At 41.4% G+C, this 22287-nt stretch overlaps 1 protein-coding gene across 5 annotated transcripts in view; it reads right to left on the bottom strand.

The window, feature by feature from the left end:
- Nucleotides 1-6129: 6129 nt before the first annotated feature.
- The window catches only part of ATXN10 (ataxin 10), a 170732-nt gene continuing 154574 nt past the window's right edge, over nt 6130-22287 (bottom strand). For 3 of the 5 annotated variants that reach the window (XM_063722670.1, XM_063722671.1, XM_063722672.1), the window contains one exon: nt 7059-22287. This exon is cut by the window's right edge. Coding sequence is in view for 1 of the 5 variants with exons in the window: in NM_001131477.1 (NP_001124949.1) it covers nt 6448-6450; nt 6940-7127 (191 nt within the window). In the remaining 4 variants the exon portion in view is untranslated. 5 annotated transcript variants of the gene reach the window in all.

Genomic DNA, 22287 nt, shown 5'->3' with positions numbered 1-22287 from the left:
TAAAACAAAGATAAGGCTTTATGCCCTAAGATGTTCACTGCAGCATTTCTACTGATAAGAAGCAGAAAATAAAATGTCTAACAAGAAGGGAATGGTAGCCGGGTGCACTGGCTCACGCCTGTAGACCCAACTACTCAGGAGGCTGAAGTGGGAGGATCAATTGAGCCCAGGAGTTCAAGGCTGCAGGGAACCATGGTTGTGGCATTGAATTTCAGCCTGTGTGATAGGGCAAGACCCCCTCCCCATCAATATATAAATATATTAAAAGAAGGGAATGCTCAAGTCCATTATAGTACATTTTTGTGATAAAGCCATTACAATTTTTTTGAGGGGTCTCTAACATATTGAGGAGCCTCATGCTCTAATGTTGAGAGCAAGTTTAGACTGTGGGCCACACGTTGACAGCAGGCCTGCTTCACTAGTCTTTCTACAACCTCACCCTAGATAATCTCATTGATTTCCATGGCTTCATATCATCTATACGTAAAACCAATAATTCCAAATATCTATTTCCCATACTGATCGGTCTTCTGAGCCCTAGTTTATAGGTACAATTACTTTTTAAAATCATCACCACCTGGATGTCTCAAAAGCATCTCAAATTTCATTTGCCCAAAATAGAATTCTGGATTCTCTTTGCCACAAATAAAACATACACAAGAACTAATCTTCACATTCAACTTTTCCACCCCAGTGAATGGACAATCATCCACCCAGCTGTTCAACAGATCTCAGGAGCTACTCTTGTGGACTTCATGCACCCCACCCTCAGCTGGTCCTACGGATCCTCCCTCAGACACATGGTTCCAACTCAAGTCTTTCTCTCCATTTCCACTGCCACCATGCTTGTCTAGATCACTGTCATCAACGGCCCCATACGCAATTTCTCCACTTTCATTCTTTCTCCTCTCCATTTTCCACACTGCAGCAAGAGCAGTCATTTAAAAGTGCAAGCAGAATCTTCGCACTCCTCTGCTAAAAATGGCTCAATAGCTTCCCCGTGTACTTCAAGCAAAATTCAGATTCCTCCCATGGCCTTGAAGACTCTGCGTCATCTGATTCCTGCTGGCCCCTCTGACTTGTCTCATGATGTTCTCCCCTGGCCACCCTCCTGGTCCCTGAACAGGTGAAGCTTTTCCAATTTTGGGGCCTCTGCACTTGCTGCTCCCTCTTCCAGAACACTTCTCTCTGATTCTTTGCACAGCTGGCACCTTTTCAACCTTCTGGCTTTTACTCAAAAAGAACACCCCAGTTACCATCAACTTGCCTATTTTCTTCATGGCACTTACTACAACACGCAATGCTCTTGTTTTACGTATTTGTTCACTTATTAATAACTTTCTGTCACCCTCACCAGAAGATAATCCTTATGAGAGCAGAGGCCATGTCTGTCTTGTTCACTGTTGTATCCCCAGTGCGTGGTACAGTCCTCGAGGGGGAAACTTAGGCTCAGAGTGGTTAAGTAACTTGCTCAAAGCCACACAGCTGGCAAGTGAAGTTGAGATTTGAACTTGGGTTTTTCTAATTGCAAGCCTATGTTCTTCCCATAGCACTCTCCTTGCTCTACATCTGATATGGTTTGGATTTGTGTCCCTGCCCAATTTTCATGTCCAACTGTAATCTCCAGTGTCCTGATGGGAGGTGACTGGATCATGTGGGTGGATTAGGTTTGGATTTGTGTCCCTGCCCAATTTTCATGTCCAACTGTAATCTCCAATGTCCTGATGGGAGGTGACTGGATCATGTGGGTGGATTACACCCTTGCTGTTATCATGATAGTGAGTTCTCTCAAGGTCTGGTTAAAAGTGTGTAGCACTTCACCACCACCCTCACTCTCTTCCTCCTGCTCCAGCCATGTAAGACGTGCCTGCTTCCCCTTCTGCCATGATCCTAAGTTTCCTGAGTCCTCCCCAGCCATACCTCCTGTATAGCCTGCAGAGCCATGAGCCAATTAAACCTCTTTTCTTTACAAATTACCCAGTCTCAGGGAGTTCTGTATAGCAATGCGAGAATGCACTAATAACAATGTCCAAAGCCATAGTCCAGGCATTTCTGCTATATTAATTTTCCACGATTCTGGGAAAAGAAGCTATCTTTTTTTTTCTCACTCATTCTCTTCCAATTAACTATAGCAATTAATCACTAAGCATTGACTGCTGTGTGTCCTTGGGCATAACTTCTCTGTGACTCAACTTCCTCATTCATATAATGGGATTAATACCAGGACTAAGCACTTCACACACAACCACTTGCTTGTGCTCTTATGTGCTCTGATCAGGCAGGTGGTATTATGAGCCGCATTTTCAGTGGGGCTGACAATGAGAAAATGGAGACACCCAGAGCTTATGGAACCTGCCCATGGGTAAGCAGGAAAAACAGCAGGGACTGAAACCCAGGAATTCTAGCTTCAGAGCTGATATTCTTGGCCAATACGCTTTACAAAGTGGTGGAAAAATTAAATCCGTATGATAAAAATTGCCTAAGCCCTTGCTTCAATGATGTGAAATGAGCATAGAAATTTGTGAGTAAATGAATAATGTATATGACGTTGTTTAAACAAAAAGAAATATTTAATATAATGTTTCTAATTTAAGCAAGAATAAATAATTATGGAAAACTATGAAAATTAATTCCCACTGCCAGGAATGTCTCTGGTTGAGATGAGGAAAGTCTGATGGATGAGTTAATGCCATAACCACTATGTTTACAGCAAAAGCTTAAAAATTCATATATATTGTGGATGGTAAATCAAATTCATATTGTAAAATATCACATAATATTTGACCTCAAAATATAAATAAATATATAAAGTGTGTAGGAAAAAGGAAAACAGATATTGTGTCATACAAACACAAGAAAAAAAAATCTGAATTTTGAAAACAAGGTTTTTAATTGATTTTATGTGGACAAGCCAATATGGCTGAAACGATCAGAACCTTGGACAGCACCGAGAGGGTGTTTTTTTGGTTGTTGTTGTTGTTTTGGTTCCCCCCCCCCCACCCCACAGGCTTGGTTTTATATTAGATCTTAAATGTTAAGGTTCTTCCTCAACTTTTCTGCATTTAAAAATTCCGCCTCAATTCTACTGCTTCACATGTGAAGCACTTATATGTAGAACTTACTGATGATGAAAGATTTTTTTAAAAGTTCTCTTCCTGCAAAGACTGGCATTTTTGTTCTAACATCTTTATTCATTCAAGGATAGAAATTAAAGGACAGTAAAAAAATCATTTTAAGACCAGGCGCAGTGGCTCATGCCTGCAATTCCAGCATTTTGGGAGGCCGAGGAGGGCAGATCATGAGGTTAGGAGTTTGAGACCAGCCTGGCAACATGGTGAAACCCTGTCTCTACTAAAAATACAAAAATTATAATCCCAGCTACTCAGGAGGCTGAGGCAGGAGAACTGCTTGAACCTGGGAAGCAGAGGTTGCAGTGAACTAAGATCGTGCCACTGCACTCCAGCTTGGGTGACAGAGCAAGACTCCGTCTCGAAAAAAAAAAAATCATTTAAATAACACTTAAATGCCATGTATTATCAGGGCAGCACATGAATGACTTCAAAAGAGAATGGATGTAAGACGCACAATAAAAAAAATTTTGATTTAAAGACGTGTTAATTGGTAGCTCAAATCATCTCAATCATTTTTTCTATATCCTATTTTGCAAATGACATGTTTTAGCAGTTTCCAAAGCCCTATGCTTAGATTGTGAAGTTACTGAACAACAACAAAAAAATGCATCTCAATGTTAGCTCCTAAAAACAAAAACAAAAACAGAACCACAAAATCAGGACGTTGTATTAGTGCATTCTTGTATTGCTATACAGAACTCCCTGAGACTGGAAAATTTGTAAAGAAAAGAGGTTTAATTGGCTCATGGCTCTGCAGGCTATACAGGAAGGATGGCTGGGGAGGCCTCAGGAAACTTAGGATCATGGCAGAAGAGGAAGCAGGCATGTCTTATGTGGCTGGGGCAGGAGGACAATGAACAAATATTAACAAATCCTAACAGTTTAGTAAGTTGGCCCTTGAAATCTGTGGAGTATTCGTTTCAGGACCCCCCCTTGGATGCCAAAATCTATGGATGCTCAAGTCTCTGATACGAACCTTCACAGTATTTGCATATAAACTACCCGCATTCTCCCACATACTTTAAATCATCTCCAGATTACTTGTAACACCTAATAAAATGTAAATGCTATGGAAATAGTTGTTACCTTGTATTTTAAAATTTGTATTATTTTTTGTTGTTGTACTACTATTTTATTTTTCCTGAGTATTTTCAATCCCCAGTTGGTTCAATCTGTGGATACAGAACCTGTGGATACAGAGAGCTGACTGTTTTAAGACTGCAAAAATAAGTATTTTTGAAATCTTCACATCCATTGTTAGAGTATTAAAAAATAATCATTCTGCAAATACTTGGACTCAGTATCAAGCTGAGAAGCCTTCCCCTCTATCTTTTAAAGTGAAGCCAGCTAAAAGCTTTGTCAGCTTGCTCTTGAAAGCAATAATATGGTCACAAAACTTGCTGTGACCATTCTGTCTCTTTACAAATTTTGTAAGGCTGGCCTGCTTTTTTCTTCCTTCTAAATGACTGATTGAGGTGGTGATTAATCCTCTATAGCATGTAAAACAAGGTTCTCAGGAGCTCCGAATCCACGGTAGAGGACAGGGAAGCTGTTGTGCTCAAGAATTAATCCATCCGAGGGAATCAAAGGCAGCCACAATGCAGTCATCAGCATGTTTTCACTATGCAAGCCCCACACTTCCTACTCAGAAAACACATAACCATTACCCCATTCTGTATTCTCACAAGGCTCCCTTTTATTTATTTGTGTTTGTTATTATATAGCTCATACCGACAAGTTTGTGTGATTCCACTGGTGTGCACACATCCATTGAGACAGGAAAAAAAGAAGTGTCTATTGCAAACTTGTTAAAAGGGAAAAGGGACTCCCACTGTTCTCTCCCTTTGGCCAGGCTTCTATTTAGAGGACAGAGCTTTAACTCTTTATGTCCCAGGAGAGAATGACTCCTTTGTGTAATTTTAAATTCTGCAATGGCTTCGTTACTGATGGAAAGTCATAAATGAGAGAAAAAATGTTATTCATAGATTGTTGCAATCCTAGAAGCTGATGTGTCTTCAGAATTACACAGAGTACATTAGATAGCACATGGGAAAACTTTTACTTCATTCTCAACATGCTTAAGCTATTTTTACAAATCAGTTAAAGTATGCCTACACAAAGCTTAGAAGCACTTTATTTGGGAGCAATCAGTATTTTTGTAAAAATTTTTGGACAGGTCTTTATTGTTTTTGTTTTGGAAGGTTCAGCATGAATTGTGCAAAATCTCTGGATATATTAGTTTAGCGATATGGTTGTTGAAGAAGATAATATGTTTTAAGCATTCACAATGTGACCTCCCCCTAGAGCTTTTGTTGATGATATGAATGATCTGGATTCAGTGAGTTCAGTGGTCATTTAACCCGGTCCTACCTCTCATACAGCAGATAGACAGACAGATAGATGAACAGACAGACAGATAACTAGATGTCAAATAAACTCCTGCTCCCTAAAAGTACTTTTGCAATTCCAGTGAAGACAAGGCTAAAACTGAGTGGCCCCTTTATGAGACTGGTGCTTTTTAAATCAAAGAAGATAGAAATGTACCTTTAATCTATGGCACTGCACCAGAGCAGAACATAAGCTATTTCTTCCCCCATGACAGAGGCATGAAGCTGGGGAGGACACAGGCATTCACCTTGACACAGAATGGGTCCTGGGATGTCTACTTCTGGGACGAACTGGAACACGAAGAGTTAAGTGCCCACATGTTCTCTCACCAACCTCGCTCCCTGCCACATTCCAAAGGGATAGGGCTCAGTGACAAGACAGCCCAGTACCTAAAATGAAGAGGGAGGGTTCTCGAATTAATTAACTGGAAATGAGTCTTGTCAATGTTTTGGAAAGGCAGAGGGGTGAAAAGAGATTGCTAGAATTAATCACAGTGAGAAACTACTTCAACCGCCTGCCAGAGTTCAGAAAACCCAATGAGAAGAGGAATATAAAGAATGATGCTGACTTGCCATCTGAAGGGACAAACACAGTCAAGCAAACGTCCAAGTTTTGTCAAATAAGGGTTGTGCCCTCCAAGAGACTGGTTTATTATCTGCTGTCACAGTAAGTACAATATATTCTTTAAATGCACGTTCTATCCAGGGGGACAAAGGCAAACCACACAGTTACATTAATGCAAAGAAACAAGAGAACACTCAGTTACTTCACTTTTAGCTTATACACATTAAACTCTACTACCTAAAAGATTTGTATGTTCCCCAATTTGTACTTATAAATCTTCAAACACTTGCAATTTCACATACTGTAGAAGATGAAAAATCCATGAAACAGATTCCAAAAATTCAGGTATTTGGATGTAGTTCATTCACTAAGAAGAAAAAAGAAACAAAATTGCAGATATAACAAATCTATTCACAAGATTCATCAGACAAAGGGGGAAAAAACCCAGAACTTTGGTCAGTGATGACAAATAACTTAGAGAAACCTAAAACAATTCATGCAATATTATTCAAGGAGTTTTGTTTTTTAACCTACAGTGAACATTAACTATCTTTTAAAGAAAATCTAATTCCTATGAGTAACTTACTTTTAGATCATGTATAAATTTTGATATGCCTTTTATATTTCTCACCCAGAATGAGTTTGAAATTGTCTCTCTTTTAAGAAAATGGCAGCATAAAGCCGGAACAAAAAAACTGTTTGCAGCTATTTTTAGGGCTTTCCTCGGTAAACCACTATAGAGGGCACAATTCTCCCATCCATATTCTTACAAAGAGCATCGTGCTTGAAGCAATGGGGAAGTGGAAACAGCTTTCTACAAACCAAAGGGAAGGACAGTTCCCTCAAGGGTACTTACTGGCTTAGGGGTGTCTCTAGTAGATTTCAGGATCAGCTTTTCGCCTTTCTTTTCAACTTCAAAACCCACTTTTTTAAGTAGGGATGCATCTGCCAGCCCCTGTTCCTCCATCTTTGCAATCAAATCTTGGTTTTGGCTGTTGTCTTCGGTAAGGTTTCGGATGGCATATATCACCCACTGGGTCAGAACTGGAGCCAGAGTGAAGGAATGTGACAACATACTTTCCTGTTTGAGAACTTCACATAAGAATTATCAGAAAAGGAGTAGAGGAGCACAGAAACACGGAACATCTAGTATCAATTAACAAGTTTTCTTGAGGATGCATTCTATGAATATGCATCTAAAGTGCAAACACATTAACAACAGGCAATGCGTGCATATGCACATATACATCCAGCATGTGTGTGTGATGTCCAGCCACTGGCACCCAGAGATATTTACTCAGTATTTGTTGAATGAATGAACAAGGAAGCAAAGACTTAGAGTAGCTCAAACTGAAGTTTATGAACCCAAGAACACACACACAGGCAAACGTGTGTGCATGCACACACACACATTCCTTTGCTGAATAATTACGTTACTGACTCACTAGGGAAAGAATAAGAGGACCACTAAAGAATCAGTCACAAAGATGTCAGGTTAGAATCAGGAAAATCATCTTGTTTTAATGGGAGCCCAGTTAGAAATAAGAATTGTTTCCTAGGAGTCACCATGGAATTTCCCTCATTCAGTATTCTAAAGATGAAGCTGGAAAGCCTTTGAAGGATTTGCTGTTTTTAGTTTGAATACTCAGGCTCCTGAAAGCATTGGGACTCACTGTGCCCAAGTGTTCACCTGGCACGTTCCGCTTGGCAGGAGACCAGAGACAACCTACGAAGACTGGGATAGCATCGCCACATTACTGAGTAGGGCGTTTGATTTAATCACCAAGAGCCGTGTAAACCTCATGCAAACATTAAGCTATTATATGTAGTTCTATAAAGGACTGTACAAAAACTACTGCAGGGACCAGTCTTCAGTGGTTGGATCCAGGGACATATATAAGAGACTGTCAAGAGAGGCTGTGTCCCTACTGGGCCTGGCACCCTGATCTAGGGGGAACAACGAAGAACCTAGGGTGGAACAAATACTTTTCCAAAGAAAGAGACCTCCCTGCCCATGAGCAGATAAAGGCATCAAGACAAACAAGTCCTGTCCCCTGATGATTATCAGATGCTTCCCACTCAGGCACTGCCAATGCCAGTCAGGGAGTCAGTGTCCCCACAAGGTATCAAACCCTAGAGCTAAAGAGCCAAATCTTCTGATCTTGTCCTGAACGCCCCTATGCAACGCTGTGGACCAGTTCTGAGACATTTCTAGCTCCCCCAACATGGCTTGAGAACACGGCGAAAACTTCAACATTCATAAAGCTGGTGCTCTTTCCTGTAGTATTTGGGAAAGAAAATGAGTCCAACAGTTTCTCTCCCTAGTTCAACAGCCTCAAAATAAAATAGTAAAAACGACTGTCCAATTAAGTCAGACAACTGAAACGTACTAAGCACAGGCAGCTGTGTGCTCAGGAAGAGTTTCTGCGGCTTTAAAAAGGTTGCTCCATCTTAGTCCCTCCAATACACACCGGGTGAGCTGGCCCAGGGTCCTCTCTGCTTCCCCACTCACAGCACTTAAGCTCCTGGCCTGTGTCTCCCAGCTCCTCCACGGCTGTGGTCGTGTGTTCCTGGGGCCTTGGGCCTCGACATGGAGCCTGGCACAAAGCAAAGGACCAACCAACATGTGCTGAGTGAATGACCTGCTGGTCTTTGGAGGTTTAGCATCAAAACCACTGATGGGTATAAATGACTGACCTTTTCCAGATGACAGAGAAAAGGACTGTCAGTGCCCAGCTAATGCTGGTTCTATAATCAGTCATCTGTCTATGGTGGGGAAAAAGTTCTTATTTTGTCATTTATCTGTCATTCTCTCGTGACAAAGTCCAGGTCCTTTATATGGCTGCATTTCCTTTCTGGAGACAGAATCTATTCAAATATTCAAATGCATAAAACCTAAATTTGAATATCCACCTCTTTTCCATGATCACTGAACCCCCACTTTGTGCCAGTATAGAGAATAAAGATAATGAGCCCCGGTATCAAGCACTTCCAACATATTCGTCAATTTCTCAACAATGAATTATTTGAATTTCACACCCAGGATGTCACTGTCAATATACAAATTCATTTTCTCACTTTTTGTAGGAAAAGGAGGAGTCAGTGATTATGAGGAGAACTGACTCAAGGAGCAAGAAATATAAGACTGGGGAATTTTTGTTCATGAGTATAACTCTCTAATGGTAAATGAAAGAAGCATAACACTTCTTTCTGAAATGTCCTGGTTATTCACTTAAATAAAATTAAAGTAGGAAAGCTGAAATTCCCAATAATGCATTCAGGGCTCCTGAGATCAGAGGGGTGGTTGGCTCAGAAACTGAAGAGTCTGGTGCCAGCACTGTCACTGCCAGCAGCAAACGCAGGCTGTCTCTGGAGGAAAGGGACTATCAAAGTGCTCCAGTCCAGGGCACGCAAGACCCTGCCAGACGGCCCGTACCCACCTCTCCTGCCAGGCGCCCTCATCTCTCAGCCTCTGGCAATGTTGCAACGCTGGCCTCCCCTCTGTCTCTGCACACACGAATCCCTGACCTGGGATGTGCTTCCCTCACTGCTGCTTCCTTTCTCATGGGGCACACTTAGCCTTCGAGACTCAGCAAGTATCACATTATCCCGGAAGCCTTCCCTGCTTAACTACCCCTCGGCACCTGCTTAGATTAGGTGCACCTGCTGTCTGTTTCCAATGCATTCTCTCTCTCTTTTTTAACAGTTCTCATCACACTGCACCGTACTCATCTGCTTATGAGTCTGTGAGCTCCTCGAGCACAGGAGCCCCATCTAATTGACTTCGATATCCTAGCACCGAGTCTAGTTCCCAGCACAAAGTGGGTGTTCAATACGTATTTACTGAAATTGTATCTTGAAAGCCTAGGTTGCCTCAGCTCCTGAATAGCTGGGACTACACACCATGTCTGGCCTTATTGAAATCATGTAAGCTATGACTGTTTGTATTTCTGTATGCCCTAATGCACTGTGAACTCCTCGCAACAAGACCAACGCTACTCGCTTCTCTGTGCTCTGTCCCTAGCGTGGTGCTGGGAAATGTTTGCTAAATGAACAAATGTAAGCATGCTATCTCTCATTCACCATGTGGGTGGGGCCATGGCTGCACTGCAGCGACCCACAGGCTGTGTTTTTGCCTCCTGTTCTTAGTGTGGTTTCCCGACCCAGGGCTTTTTAGGGTTTGAGAGATTAAGATGAAAGTAAACCAATATAAATGCAACCCAGGCAAGGAGGCTGGACTGCATAAATAAAAGGTCCATGACAACAAAACACCAGAATTCCCATGTGGATGGGATCAAAGAGTGGATCTTAATCATGTTCATCTTGGGGTTGGAGGGCAAAATTTCTATCACGTTTTGTGAAAATACTGTTATCATGGTATTTTAATAGCAACCCACCCTTAAAGTGTTTGGTAGCTAATTTCTGTAGAATACAAACTTACACAATGCCCGCTTTATATATAAGGTAAGTGGAGCACAGAAAGAATGAGACTGAAGAAAAGCCCTCTTGGAGATGAAGGGCTGCCAGGTGTCTCCCTCAAACAGGGGCACTGCTTGCAGCTGGGGTGATGGGTCCTGCTCAGCCCCCTGCAGCCCCAGGCTTCACTACTCCAGGAACAAAATATGATAGTCTAGTATTTCACACGGAGCAGATTCTTGCCATAGCCACTGACCTGACAACCTAACAGAAGAAGCACTGAAGCCCAAAGCAGAAAAGGCATTTTTGTCTTCTTCCAAAGTTAGTATCCAAAGTGCAAAAAGATGTAAGTCAAGGAAGTATGAAAGGCTGAGAAGATATAGGGCCACAAGACCACTCTGGAGTCAACTCCCTTTCAGGGCCTTGAAAATCAGAAATAACAACCATGCCAATAATAGTAAACCTCCACACTTTTCATTTAAATATACATTTAATACTCTTACGTATTTTAAGTGAAATTCATCTTTCCTTCCAGTTTAAGGAGGACTTCACGAAGGTAGAACCCCTATGCATTCTTCTTAGGCAGATGTGAAGTTTGCTCCACTGCCCCCTCTAAGTGAGCACCAACATTTTGGGGTTTGTGTTGTCTATCTGTAAATCAAATGCTACACAAACCTCCTCTAATCTGTTCCTATTTCCAGTGAGAACATTTTAGCACTGCTGTCTTGGGTTCTAGACTTAATCATAATCACAAAATCAATTTTTCATAGTTGTTTCTTTCAAGAAATTTGAGTAGAAAATAAAAACATTGTAAAATACAGCCCTAGGAAGCGTGTCTGGTCCACAGCCCTGGGTCATGAATATGCATGCCACTCCTTGTTAGAGTGCAGCCTGTGCAGACCTAGACAGTCTGAAGTGTCACGAGAGAGATTAAAGCAAGTCTCAGTTAATATTCACATTGCCCTCTTGTTCCCTCTCTAAAGGGACAGAGAGAAAGAAAGAGTAGGGGAGAAAATTAAACATCTTCTAAAGTCTCTAATCCCACCAACATCTGAAGTGCTTTATTGTATGCTTAGCTTTAGAAAGAGAGCTTCTAACGTTTCCATAGCTACTACAAATAGAAGGCATGAGCCTGTTTGTTGCAAAACTGCCTTGAAAGAACCCTGCAATCAGCACTAGAGCGGGACTTGATAGTGCCGGCCAGCTCTTCAGCAGGGGACTCTGGGGTCTTGACCCAGGCCACCAAGACCACAGCGTCAGTAAAGCACCTTGTACTGCTGAATGGCCGAGGCAGCACTGCAATGGGCCTCAGCTGGTTCAACACAGGGCCCAACACTAAACTGGGTGGACTTGTACCAGCAAGGTGATAAGATATTAGCAGGGGAGAAGAACATAGGCTGGGAAACAACATGATACAGAAAAACAATCCACGGTAAGGGTATTAATGACCAGCAGATTGATGTGCCAAGCTCACTTTTAAAGTACAGTCAGGTAAGCTGAAATGTTAAAACTGGAATTGTCTGATGAGACAGATTCCATCAAGCTAAACTATTCTTCCAGCTATCAAAATCAGTGCTACTTAAAGTTCTGTACATCATTAAATGTAGACTCCAGGGTGACAGGAACTCTGTTCTGGTCACTGCTCTGTCAGTGTTTAGAAGACTGCTAAGAACAGGGGTCAGCAAATGATGGCCTGTGCTTTTTATGACACCAAACTAAAAACAGTTTTAATATATTTAGATGATTGGAAAAAAATCTAAAGAATACTGAGTTCTGACACATGAAAATTATTTGAAATTCAAATGTCAGTATCCATAAACAAGGTTCTACGGCACACAGCCATGCCCATCACTGGCCTGTGTTGGCGGCTGCTGTCACACTGCAAGGGCAGGGTGGAGGAGCTGCCAAGAGATAGCACGGCCTACTGAGCCAAAATATTTACTATGTGGCCCTTCACAGAAAAAGGTGTGCCAACTTCCGGCCTAGAACATGGGAAGCACTAATGAATATTTGTTGAATTAATATATAAATAGGCCAGGCACAGTGGCTCACGCCTGTAATCCCAACACTTTGGGAGGCTGAGGCAGGCGGATCACGAGGTCAGGAGTTTGAGACCAGCCTGGCCAACATGATGAAACCCCATCTCTACTAAAAATACAAAAAAAATCAGCTGGGCGTGCTGGTGAGCCGCCTGCAGTCCCAGCTACTCGGGAGGCTGAGGCAGGAGAAATCGCTTAAACCCAGGAGGCAGAGGTTGCAGTGAGCCGAGATTGCGCCACTGCACTCCAGCCTGGGCGACAGAGCAAGACTCTGTCTCAAAAATAAGTAAATAAATAAACCAACCTTAAAAAGTACTGCCACTGAAAAAATATGCATCACGTAAATTAAAATGATTTAAATGTGTTAAAAGACTTTTCATGATGTTCTGATATATATGGACTTTATTTATAATATCTGTATAACAGATACATATATTATATGTAATATCTGTATTTAGTTTTTACATCCAGGATATATATTTTAAAACTCTTTTTAGATAACAAACCCATGAAGGCAAAGGATTTGTGTGCTGCAGGGCTTTCCAAAGTACGCTGTGGAGTAGGGAGGGGCGCAAAATTAGAACCTCTCCCAGAGCTGGCCTGCACATAGCATGGTCAGCACGGGCAAGCCTACTCCACCCAGGCTTTTACAAACCTGTGTAATTATCTGCCCTGTTAGAAAAAGGTTTTCCTAGATGAAGATGCTTCACAAATCCCTTGTCACATCTAAACAAATATCTTCTCAGACCATGGTAAAATGTAGAGTTTTTTAGAGTGCAAAGTAGTAGTTCAGTTTAAAAATTGTTCTCAAAATGCGTTATATTGCTACAAACCAAAATACTTTAAAATATGCCAATTTCTGTCAGCCAAAGAAGAAAACACCCAAGAGTGTGGCCCTGAAAAGGGAGTCTCCTCACCCCGTCTCACCCCAGCGCATCCCCAGGGGGGAGTCCTCACTGACCTTGGCCCTGTTCTCTAAAAACTTTCTTACTGAGAAGAAAAAAGACACTTCCCAAAGTGCTGCCCAGGGAGCCCTGGGCTTCCTGGAGTTTCATGGGACTTGTGCTACCTGTTGGGACCACCTCCAAAAAGAAGAGCTCCCGGTCGCAGGGTGCTGGAGAGTAAGGCAGGAGGCAGGAGAGAGGGAGGGGGCCAGGCAAGATGGAGGTCCTGGGACAGAGATACATCTGAAGATCCCCTTACTTTTGCAAGGGGTCACAAGTTTTTCAGAATAAACTCAAATGTCAAGAGATATTTTCATTGCTTTCTAAAGTTCATTTTACTTCCACCTTCATCTGTTATGATTATCTTTTGTTCTCAACTCTCATTTATGTCACTGGTCCCACTGCACACTCTTATCATTCAGAAAATTAAAGTAGAAGTCTAATTTATGGTGCAGATTCTACACAGGGTCTCCCTGCATGACGCTGGAAACTATGTGTGCAATACCCACCACAAACCACCCATTTTGGCTCCCTCTTCCTTCCCTAAATCGTTGGTCTATCTGGTATCTAATTTCCCTCTGAGTTTTTATATTTTAATACGACAGAACATCTGTGCTTCAAATGTTTCCATGCAGTGCTGTATGTACTGTTCTATGTTTTGTAGCCTGTTATGCCTTAATAGCATTTAAAAATAAAAGCTAAAATCATGAGTATGTATACCCTCCAATTTACCAATTAATGGCTAATTGCTAATACTGAAAGTGTTAAAAAAATACTAAAAGGCAGAGAAGTAATTGTCAGATTTGGAAATTATAGGTTACAATCTGAAGAATATAGAATAAGATTTGCATTTAATACACACTGTAAGAAAGAGCACTTTCAGTCTTTCCGGAGGGAAAAGCCATCTCAGCAACACCCCTGCACTGAAAGCTGAGGCTGCTTCTCGGCTTCTAGGCCGTAAGGGAAGTGGTACATAGGCCCCATGAAACACTGCTGAGTTTTGACAGAACTACATTTCACACCTCTGTCCACTAGAGATTTTATATCTGTGCATAACCCAAATCAGTACTTTATTAAAGATGCTGAAACGAAGGCCCATTCACTGTCCTTGCTTGGCACAATGTACTTTCCATAAATTGTCAAGGGAGAGGGGAGATGTTCCTGACTTCACAGGCCTCCTCTCTGAAGCCTGAAACCTCTCTCTCTACAAGGCTCACACTTCCTCCACTGCATCCCGTGGGCCTGAGCGAAGGGCTGTGGCACCAGTGTGCTGTCCAGGCCTTGCTGGGCGTGTACTCTCCATCCCTCACCAGTCCCAGATGTGAAAGTTCAAGGGCCCACGCCAGGCAAAGCAGGACCCATGAGCCCACGCCAGGCAAAGCAGGACCCATGAGCCCGTCCATCTGGCAGTGAAGTCATGGGAAGATGACCTGTGCCCTGCACAATCACCGCACACACTGCCCACTCCAAAAGCTTCTGTGGCCAATGGAGGGCCGCGCTCACAGGTACCTCACATTCACGGGGTTTTGGCGGTGAAGGATCCTGTGGCAATGAAACTAATTTTGTACATGACATGCTCTGGAATCATTTTACCGACCACTTCAAAGCAAAGCGTGGTACGAAGCAGTCACAATCTGGCAGCCCCATCACACACAGGTTTCAGGGTCAGAAACAACCAATACCACTTCTAACTTAAACCACACAAAAGGGTTTTGGGGCCATGAAGTAGTTCCAGTAGGATTTGGGGCAGCACTCCAATGTCACATCTGAGACTCGGAAGGAGCCACTGTATACAGCATGTTTAGCAGAGTGCCTGGCACACCCATGCACACCGCAGACATTCAGGCCACGGTGCACGAGCTCTTGACTCCAGAGAATGTGTGCTCACCGTGTGCTCAGACTCCTATCTTACTGGTCCTTGTAGCTCCTGGCTACAGTACGAGTGTTTAAAATATTTGCCCATTGGTGCCTGGATTTGATCTACTTATGAGGGGGTAGCTCCCAGAGTTCTGTCAGATCTGGGCTGAAAGGGAGGTGTGATTTAATAAATGCATGTGGATAGACAGCCACGATACAATGTCAGCCTTCATGCTGCAGAAGACAGTTGTGGAGGAGCAGCATTCTGGGGACAATAAACTTCTAAAGTAAACAACAGTGCTCAGTGTCTCCACACACAACCCGGGACGCTGCCAGTAGCACACCGGCAGATCTTCACTGCCCAGATGGTGGCAGGGGAGGTCCTGCCCCCGATAGGGGATTTATGAATGGGAGTCAATGGAAACCCAGTAGAAACAGGGGAAGTGTCAGGCCTCGCCTGCCAGGTAAAGAGGATGTTTACCAAGTACCTGGTGATCTTTGGGATCAGTGGTCAGATAATAAGCTGGCCCCACTGAATTTCTGTTCCTGGAACACACTGCCACTCTCAAAGCAAGCGAAGCTTTGTACAGTTAAGTGTCTCTCACATAAGCCAAGACTGAAAATGAGATTGTCAGTTTACCTTCATAAAAGAGTAACACGAGTAAAACTAATAAAGGTAACAGCATCAGTTGTCACATTCCAGGACACAGGATGTGCCTGGGGCTTTTCTAAGTGTGAAAGCATTCAATCCTCACAAACTCTCTATGCAGTAGATGTTCGTTACTATCCTCATTCTACCGATGAGAAAACTTAGACACAGAGGCGAACATGGCCAAGGTCCCACAACTGGATGTGTTCAAGGTGGATTTGGAAATAGGCAGTCAGGCTCCAACGTCTGCTCCCCTGATTGCGATGCCTTATCGCTGCTAAGTATGCTCTCATGACCAGTCCACCCAGAGAGACCTCTGGAGGGCAGAGCAGTTCTTCTTCCGGGTTGCTATGACTGCACGTTTCTGAGCTATGCCTGCAAACCAGTACAAGGAACGGTAGGTTTTGTGATACATCAAATACATCTCTTTCTCTTCAAAGAAATCCCAAGTGATAAAATAAACTTGCAGATACCAGTCAGAGTAACTATCTCTGCAAAATACCTTTAGAACTAGCTAATAAGCTAACAATTCAAAGTGAAATAAAAATTTGGAGCAGAAAAAGTAAACCCACCTAAGTTATAAGACATTAGTGTTTGTCTAGCACTGTTGATATTTCAAAATTAATGAAGTACAGCCAAGGATCAAAAATAGTTCTAAGTTAGAAAGGATTAAATGAAGAACATGAACAGGGTGGAGCTTCTGGCGATTTAGAACAGACAAGACACAGCAGGCCCTGAGGAGTCAGGGAGCGCTCTTATGCTGTACACACCAGTGTCTGGGCATCTGGTAGCACTTGTTCCAATGGCATTAGTTACCACGGCCATCCTGGTCTGCCTCCTCACCCCACCTCCCGCGACACCTCCAGCAGCTCCCAGGAAGTCGGTGGTCAAGGGTGGGGAGGGCTTGCAGGGTGAACAGGGACAGATACCAGATGCGTGCGCTTCCCAAGGACTCTACTATGCTGCAAAGTCAACACAGGAGAGGTTCTCACTTCATGCTGTCTGCTTTCACTTCTAACAGTAATAGGTGACTCAAGAGTTACCTGCAGTCTGATTGATTTCTTTCAACAAGGAGATCTCTAATTCTAATTTATCCTCATCAGGGGAAGAGCACTACTATATCCATTTAAAGTCAGGACAACCTTCAGAAGAAAGGTATAATACATAAATAACTCCAACATTAATTATAACACTTTAGACTATTTAAAAGCCAAGTTGTCATGCTGGTGACACTTAGTTCTAAAACTCTCCCTTGACACGTATCTCTCTCAAAAATTTCTGAAGTAATGAACATTTCATTTTGGGGAGAAAATTCACTGAATTACAGAAACTTAATACTTTAACACTGTTTTCCTCTTTTCTATAAACAACACACCTCTTGATATTTAGACTGGTGTTGGAGCAAGGGATTTAGATATGAACAAAAATTCAAACTGTTAATCTTACATCTGAATGTCTCTCAAAAATGTAATCATGATCTATTCATTCATTTAATAAATATGAAGGCAAAATGCTCAATACTGGTAAGACAACAGCTAACAGGATAGTCCAGTCCCTGCCCTTGGGGCGTTTACATTCTAGCACTTGCAGAGGCAGGCCCTAAACCAAAAAACAAAGTCTGAAAGGGGTGACAGAGCATAATTACAAGAGGACAACTTGGGGAAAGAGGGGAGTTAGGGAAGGCCTCTCTGAGGAATTAACATCAGAGCTGAAACTCAAAGGATGAAAAGAAGCCAGACCCCTGGAGAGCTGAGGAGGAGGTTGCAGACAGGAGGGAGCAGGCCACGCAGCGTCTCCACATGGAGGAACACTGATGAGAAAAACTTGTATGGCTGGGAAGAATGAGTGAGGGAGAGTGGATAAAATGAAGCAGAGGTCAGTCAAGGCCAGCTCTTCCAGGGATTCTTAGGCTATGGTAAGGAGCTTGCTGTACTGCATTCTAACACAATGAGAACTCATCGAAAGAGCTGAAGTAGAAAAATTAAGAAGCTCTTGTGGGCAGCTGCGTGGAGAGTGGAACAAGGGAGCAGGAGTCCATAATGGCGAGAATAAAATTTTGGAATAATACAGACTTGGGTTCAATTCTGGCTCTGCCATTTTACAAGCCACACGGCTTTGGGCAATTTATATAACTATACCAAGGCAGTTGTTCCACCTGTGAACTTGGACAGGTAGTGGGTACAGGTGACGGAAGAGGGTGTTTGCCATGTGCACAACACACTCAGTGCACCTGAGAGCCATGGGTACGGTGGAGCTCCAGCACAGGCTCTGGGTGGGCTTACAGGCCGCCACGCTCCTCTATCAGGCATGTGACTTTACATCCTTTCACCAATGAGGGGGAGACAAAATGATCTCTCAATATGTCAAACGATAGTACAAAAAAGTGATTATGTTCTTGGGCCTTGTGGGCAGAAAGCTGAGGTTCAAATTGCATTGCCGTTCCGCTGCCAAACAGCTGGTGGCCCTAGCCAGTTATAAAACCATTTGCCTAAATTCCCTCCTCTATAAAATGAAGATAAAAATATTGTTTCATAGGATGGATGCAAAGATGAAATGAGATCACAATGCCTGGCATGAAAGAGGCACTCAATGTCAGATATTACCGTTAAACAGACAGAACTGTTTGCTTTTTTTTGACCCCGAAGAATGATTAATTAGAAAACTATCTTGTGCTCAGGCCCCTGATGAGGATCTGAGACATACAGGAAAAGTCTGAGGTACAGTTGCTGCCTACATTTATTTTTCTCCAGATTTTTTTTTTTACTGTGGTAAAGTACACATAATATAAAATTTCGCATCCTAACTATACTAAAGAGTACACTTTGGTAGTGTTAAACGCATTCACAACATTGTGTGTCTATCACTACCATCCATCTCTGCAACTCATCTTGTAAACTGAAACTCAGTCCCCATTAAACAGTAATTCCCTTTCTTCTCTCCCCTGAACCACTGGCAAGCACTCTACTTTCTGTCTCCGTGATTTTGACCACTCTAAGTACCTCTTATAAATAAGCTGACACAGTATGACTGGCTTATTTCACTAGGCGTAAGGTCCTCAGGGTTCATCCATGTTGTAGTGTGTGTCAGAACTGCCTTCCTTTTAAGGCTGAATCATATTTCATTAAATGTAGAGGCCACATTTTGTTTACCCACTCATCCTTTGGTGGACCCCTGGGTTGCTTCTACCTTTTGGCTACTGCACATAATGCTGCTAGGAACACGGTGTACAAATACTTCTTTGAGACACTACTCTCAATTCTTTCGGGTATATACCCCGAAGTGGAATTGCTAAATCATATATATAGTAATTCTATCTTTAACTTTTTGGGGACTTGCCAAACCGTTTTCCACAATGGCTGCACCATTTTACATTCCCATCAGTAATGCATGGGAGTTCTGACTTCTCCACATTCATGCCAAGACTTGTTTTTTGTTCTGTTTTGTTTTGTTTTGTATAGTGGCTATCCTCATGGGTGTGAGGTGGTATCTCATTGTGGCTTTGATTTGCATTTTCCTCATGATTAGTGATGCTGAGTATATTTTCATGTGCTTCTTGGCCATCTGTATATCTTACTGGAGAAATGTGTACTCAGTCTTTTGTCCATTTTTGAATGAGGTTGTTTTATTGTTGTTAAGTTTTATGAATTCTCTATATATTCTAGATCTCTATCCCTTATCAAATAAATAATTTGCAAATATATTCTCCCATTCTGTGGATTACATTTTCACTCTGTTGAATGATTCTTTCACTCTGTTGAATGATGCAAAATATTTTAAAATTTTCATGTAGTCCAATTTATCATTTTTCCTTTTGCTGTCTGTGCCTCTGGTATCACATCCAATAAATAATTGCCAAATCCAACGTCATGTGAAGCTTCTGCTCTGTATTTTCATCTAAGAGTCTTACATTTAATCCACTTTGAGTTAATTTTTGTATATGATGTTAAGTAAGGGTTCAGTTTCATTCTTTTGCACCTGGATATCTAGCTTCCTTAGCACCATCTATTGAAAGACTGCCTTTTCTCCACTGAATGGTGTTGTCATCCTTTTCAACAATCATTTGACTACATTTGTGGAGATTTATTTCTGGATTCTCTATTCTGTCCCACTAGTCCAGATGTCTGTCTTCATGTCAGTGCTACACTGTTTTGATTATTGTAGCTTTATTATAAGTTTCAAAATCAGGAAGTGTGAGTCTTCCAGTTCTGTTCTTCTTATACATTGCTTTGGCTATTCAATGTCTCTTGGGATTCCATATGAAGTCTGGAATGGGTTTTTCTATTTCTGCAAAAAATTTCATTGGGATATTGACACGACTTGCATTAAATCTCTAATTGCTTTGAGCAGTACTGACATCTTAACAATATTGTTTTTCAACACATGAACATGTGATGTGTTCCCATTTATGTCTCCTTTAAATTCTTTCAGCAATGTTTTATAGTTTTCACGGTACAAGTCTTTCACCTCCTTAAGTTAATTCCTAAGTATTTTATTATTTTTGATGCTATTATAAAAGGAATTGCTTTTGAAATTTCCATTCCAGTCAGTATTAGTAAATAGAATGCAACTGATTTTTGTGTGTTGACTTTATATAGTGCTACTTTACTGAATTCATTAAAACATGAGTTTTAATGGTTTTTGTGTATGAGGGAGATGGAATCTTTAGGGTTTTCCATAGATCATATAATCTGTGAAAAGATAATTTTACTTCTTCCTCTAACTTGGATGCCTTTTCTTTTTCTTGCTTAATTGGTTTGGTTAGAACTTCTAGTAAGATATTGAATAAAAGTGATGAAAGTGGACATCCTTGCCTTGTTCCCAATCTTAGAGAAAAAGCTTTCAGTCTTTCATCATGGAGTATGTTTGCTGTTGATTTTTCACTTGTTGGGTTTTCATGGCTTTTATTATGTTGAGGCAGTTTCATTATATTCCTAGTTTGTTGAGTGTTTTTTATCATGAAGAGATGTTGAATTTTGTCAAATGCTTTTTCTGCATCAACTGAATTGATCATGTGTTTCTTTCCCTTCATTCTATTAATGTGGTGTATTACACTGATCAATTTCAATATGTTGAACCACCCCTGCATTCCAGGAATAAATTCCATTTGGTCATGGTGTGTGATTCTTTTAGTACAGTTAAATTCATGTTCATAAAGGATATTGGTCTTTAGTTTTCCTATAGTGTCTCTGTCTAGCTTTTGTACCAGGGTAATGCTGGCTTCATAAAACGAGTTAGGAAGTGTTCTCTTCTCTTCAATTTTTTTGGAAAAGTTTGAGAAGGATTGGTATTAGTTCCCTTTGAAATGTTTGCTAGAATTCACCAGTGAAGGCATCAGGTTTAGGGCTTTTCTTTGTGAGATTTTTCATTGCTGATTCAATTGTCTTACTAGTTATAGGTCCATCTGTATTTTCTATTTTTTGTGACAGTTATGATAGGTTTTGAGTTTCTAGGAATTTGTCCATTTCATCTACATTATCCAAACTGATGGTGTACAATTGTTCACAGTGCTCTCTTGCAACCCTTTTTATTTCTGTAGAATCAGTAGTAATGTCCCCACTTTCATTTCTGATAATTTGAGTCTTTTTACCTTAGTCCACCTAGCTAAAAGTTGGTGAATTTTTGTTGATCTTTAAAAAACCAACTTCTGTTTTCATAATTTTCTCTATTATTTTTCTATTCTCTAGTTTGTTTTATCTATGCCCTAATATTTATTATCTTCCTTTTGCTAGCTTTGGGTTTACTTTGTCTATGTCTTTATCTAGTTCCCTGAACTTTCTTATTTTTTAATGTAAACATTTATAGCTATAAAATTTCCCCCTTAGCATTATTTTTGCTGTGTCCCATAAGTTCTGTTATGTTGTCTTTTCATTTTCATTTGTCTCTAAATATTTTTTGTCTTCTTTTTTCTTTCTTTTTTTAAATTTTTAATAGAGATGGGGCTTCACCATGTTGCCCAAGCAGGTCTTGAACTCCTGGCCTCCAACAATCCTCCTACTTTGGCCTCCCAAACTGCTGGGATTACAGGTATAAGCCACTGCACCCAGCTGACCTCTAAGTATTTTCTAATTTCCCTTGTGATTTCTTCTTTGATCTACTGGTTAACAGTATGTTTTTTAATTTCCATAAATTTGTGAATATTCCAGTTTTAGTTCTATTTCTGATATCTAACATCATCCAGTTGTGGTCAGAAAAGATACTCTGTATGATATCTTTAAAAATCTATGGAAACTTAATTTGTTACCTAATATACACTCTATCCTGGAAAATGTCTTCTGTGCACTTGAGAAGAATGTATATGC

The sequence above is a fragment of the Pongo abelii genome, chromosome 23 (assembly GCF_028885655.2).
Source record: "Pongo abelii isolate AG06213 chromosome 23, NHGRI_mPonAbe1-v2.0_pri, whole genome shotgun sequence".
Lineage (NCBI taxonomy): Eukaryota > Metazoa > Chordata > Mammalia > Primates > Hominidae > Pongo > Pongo abelii.
The sequence above is the reverse complement of the archived record's forward strand: the minus strand, read 5'-3'. Positions and strand labels throughout refer to the sequence as shown.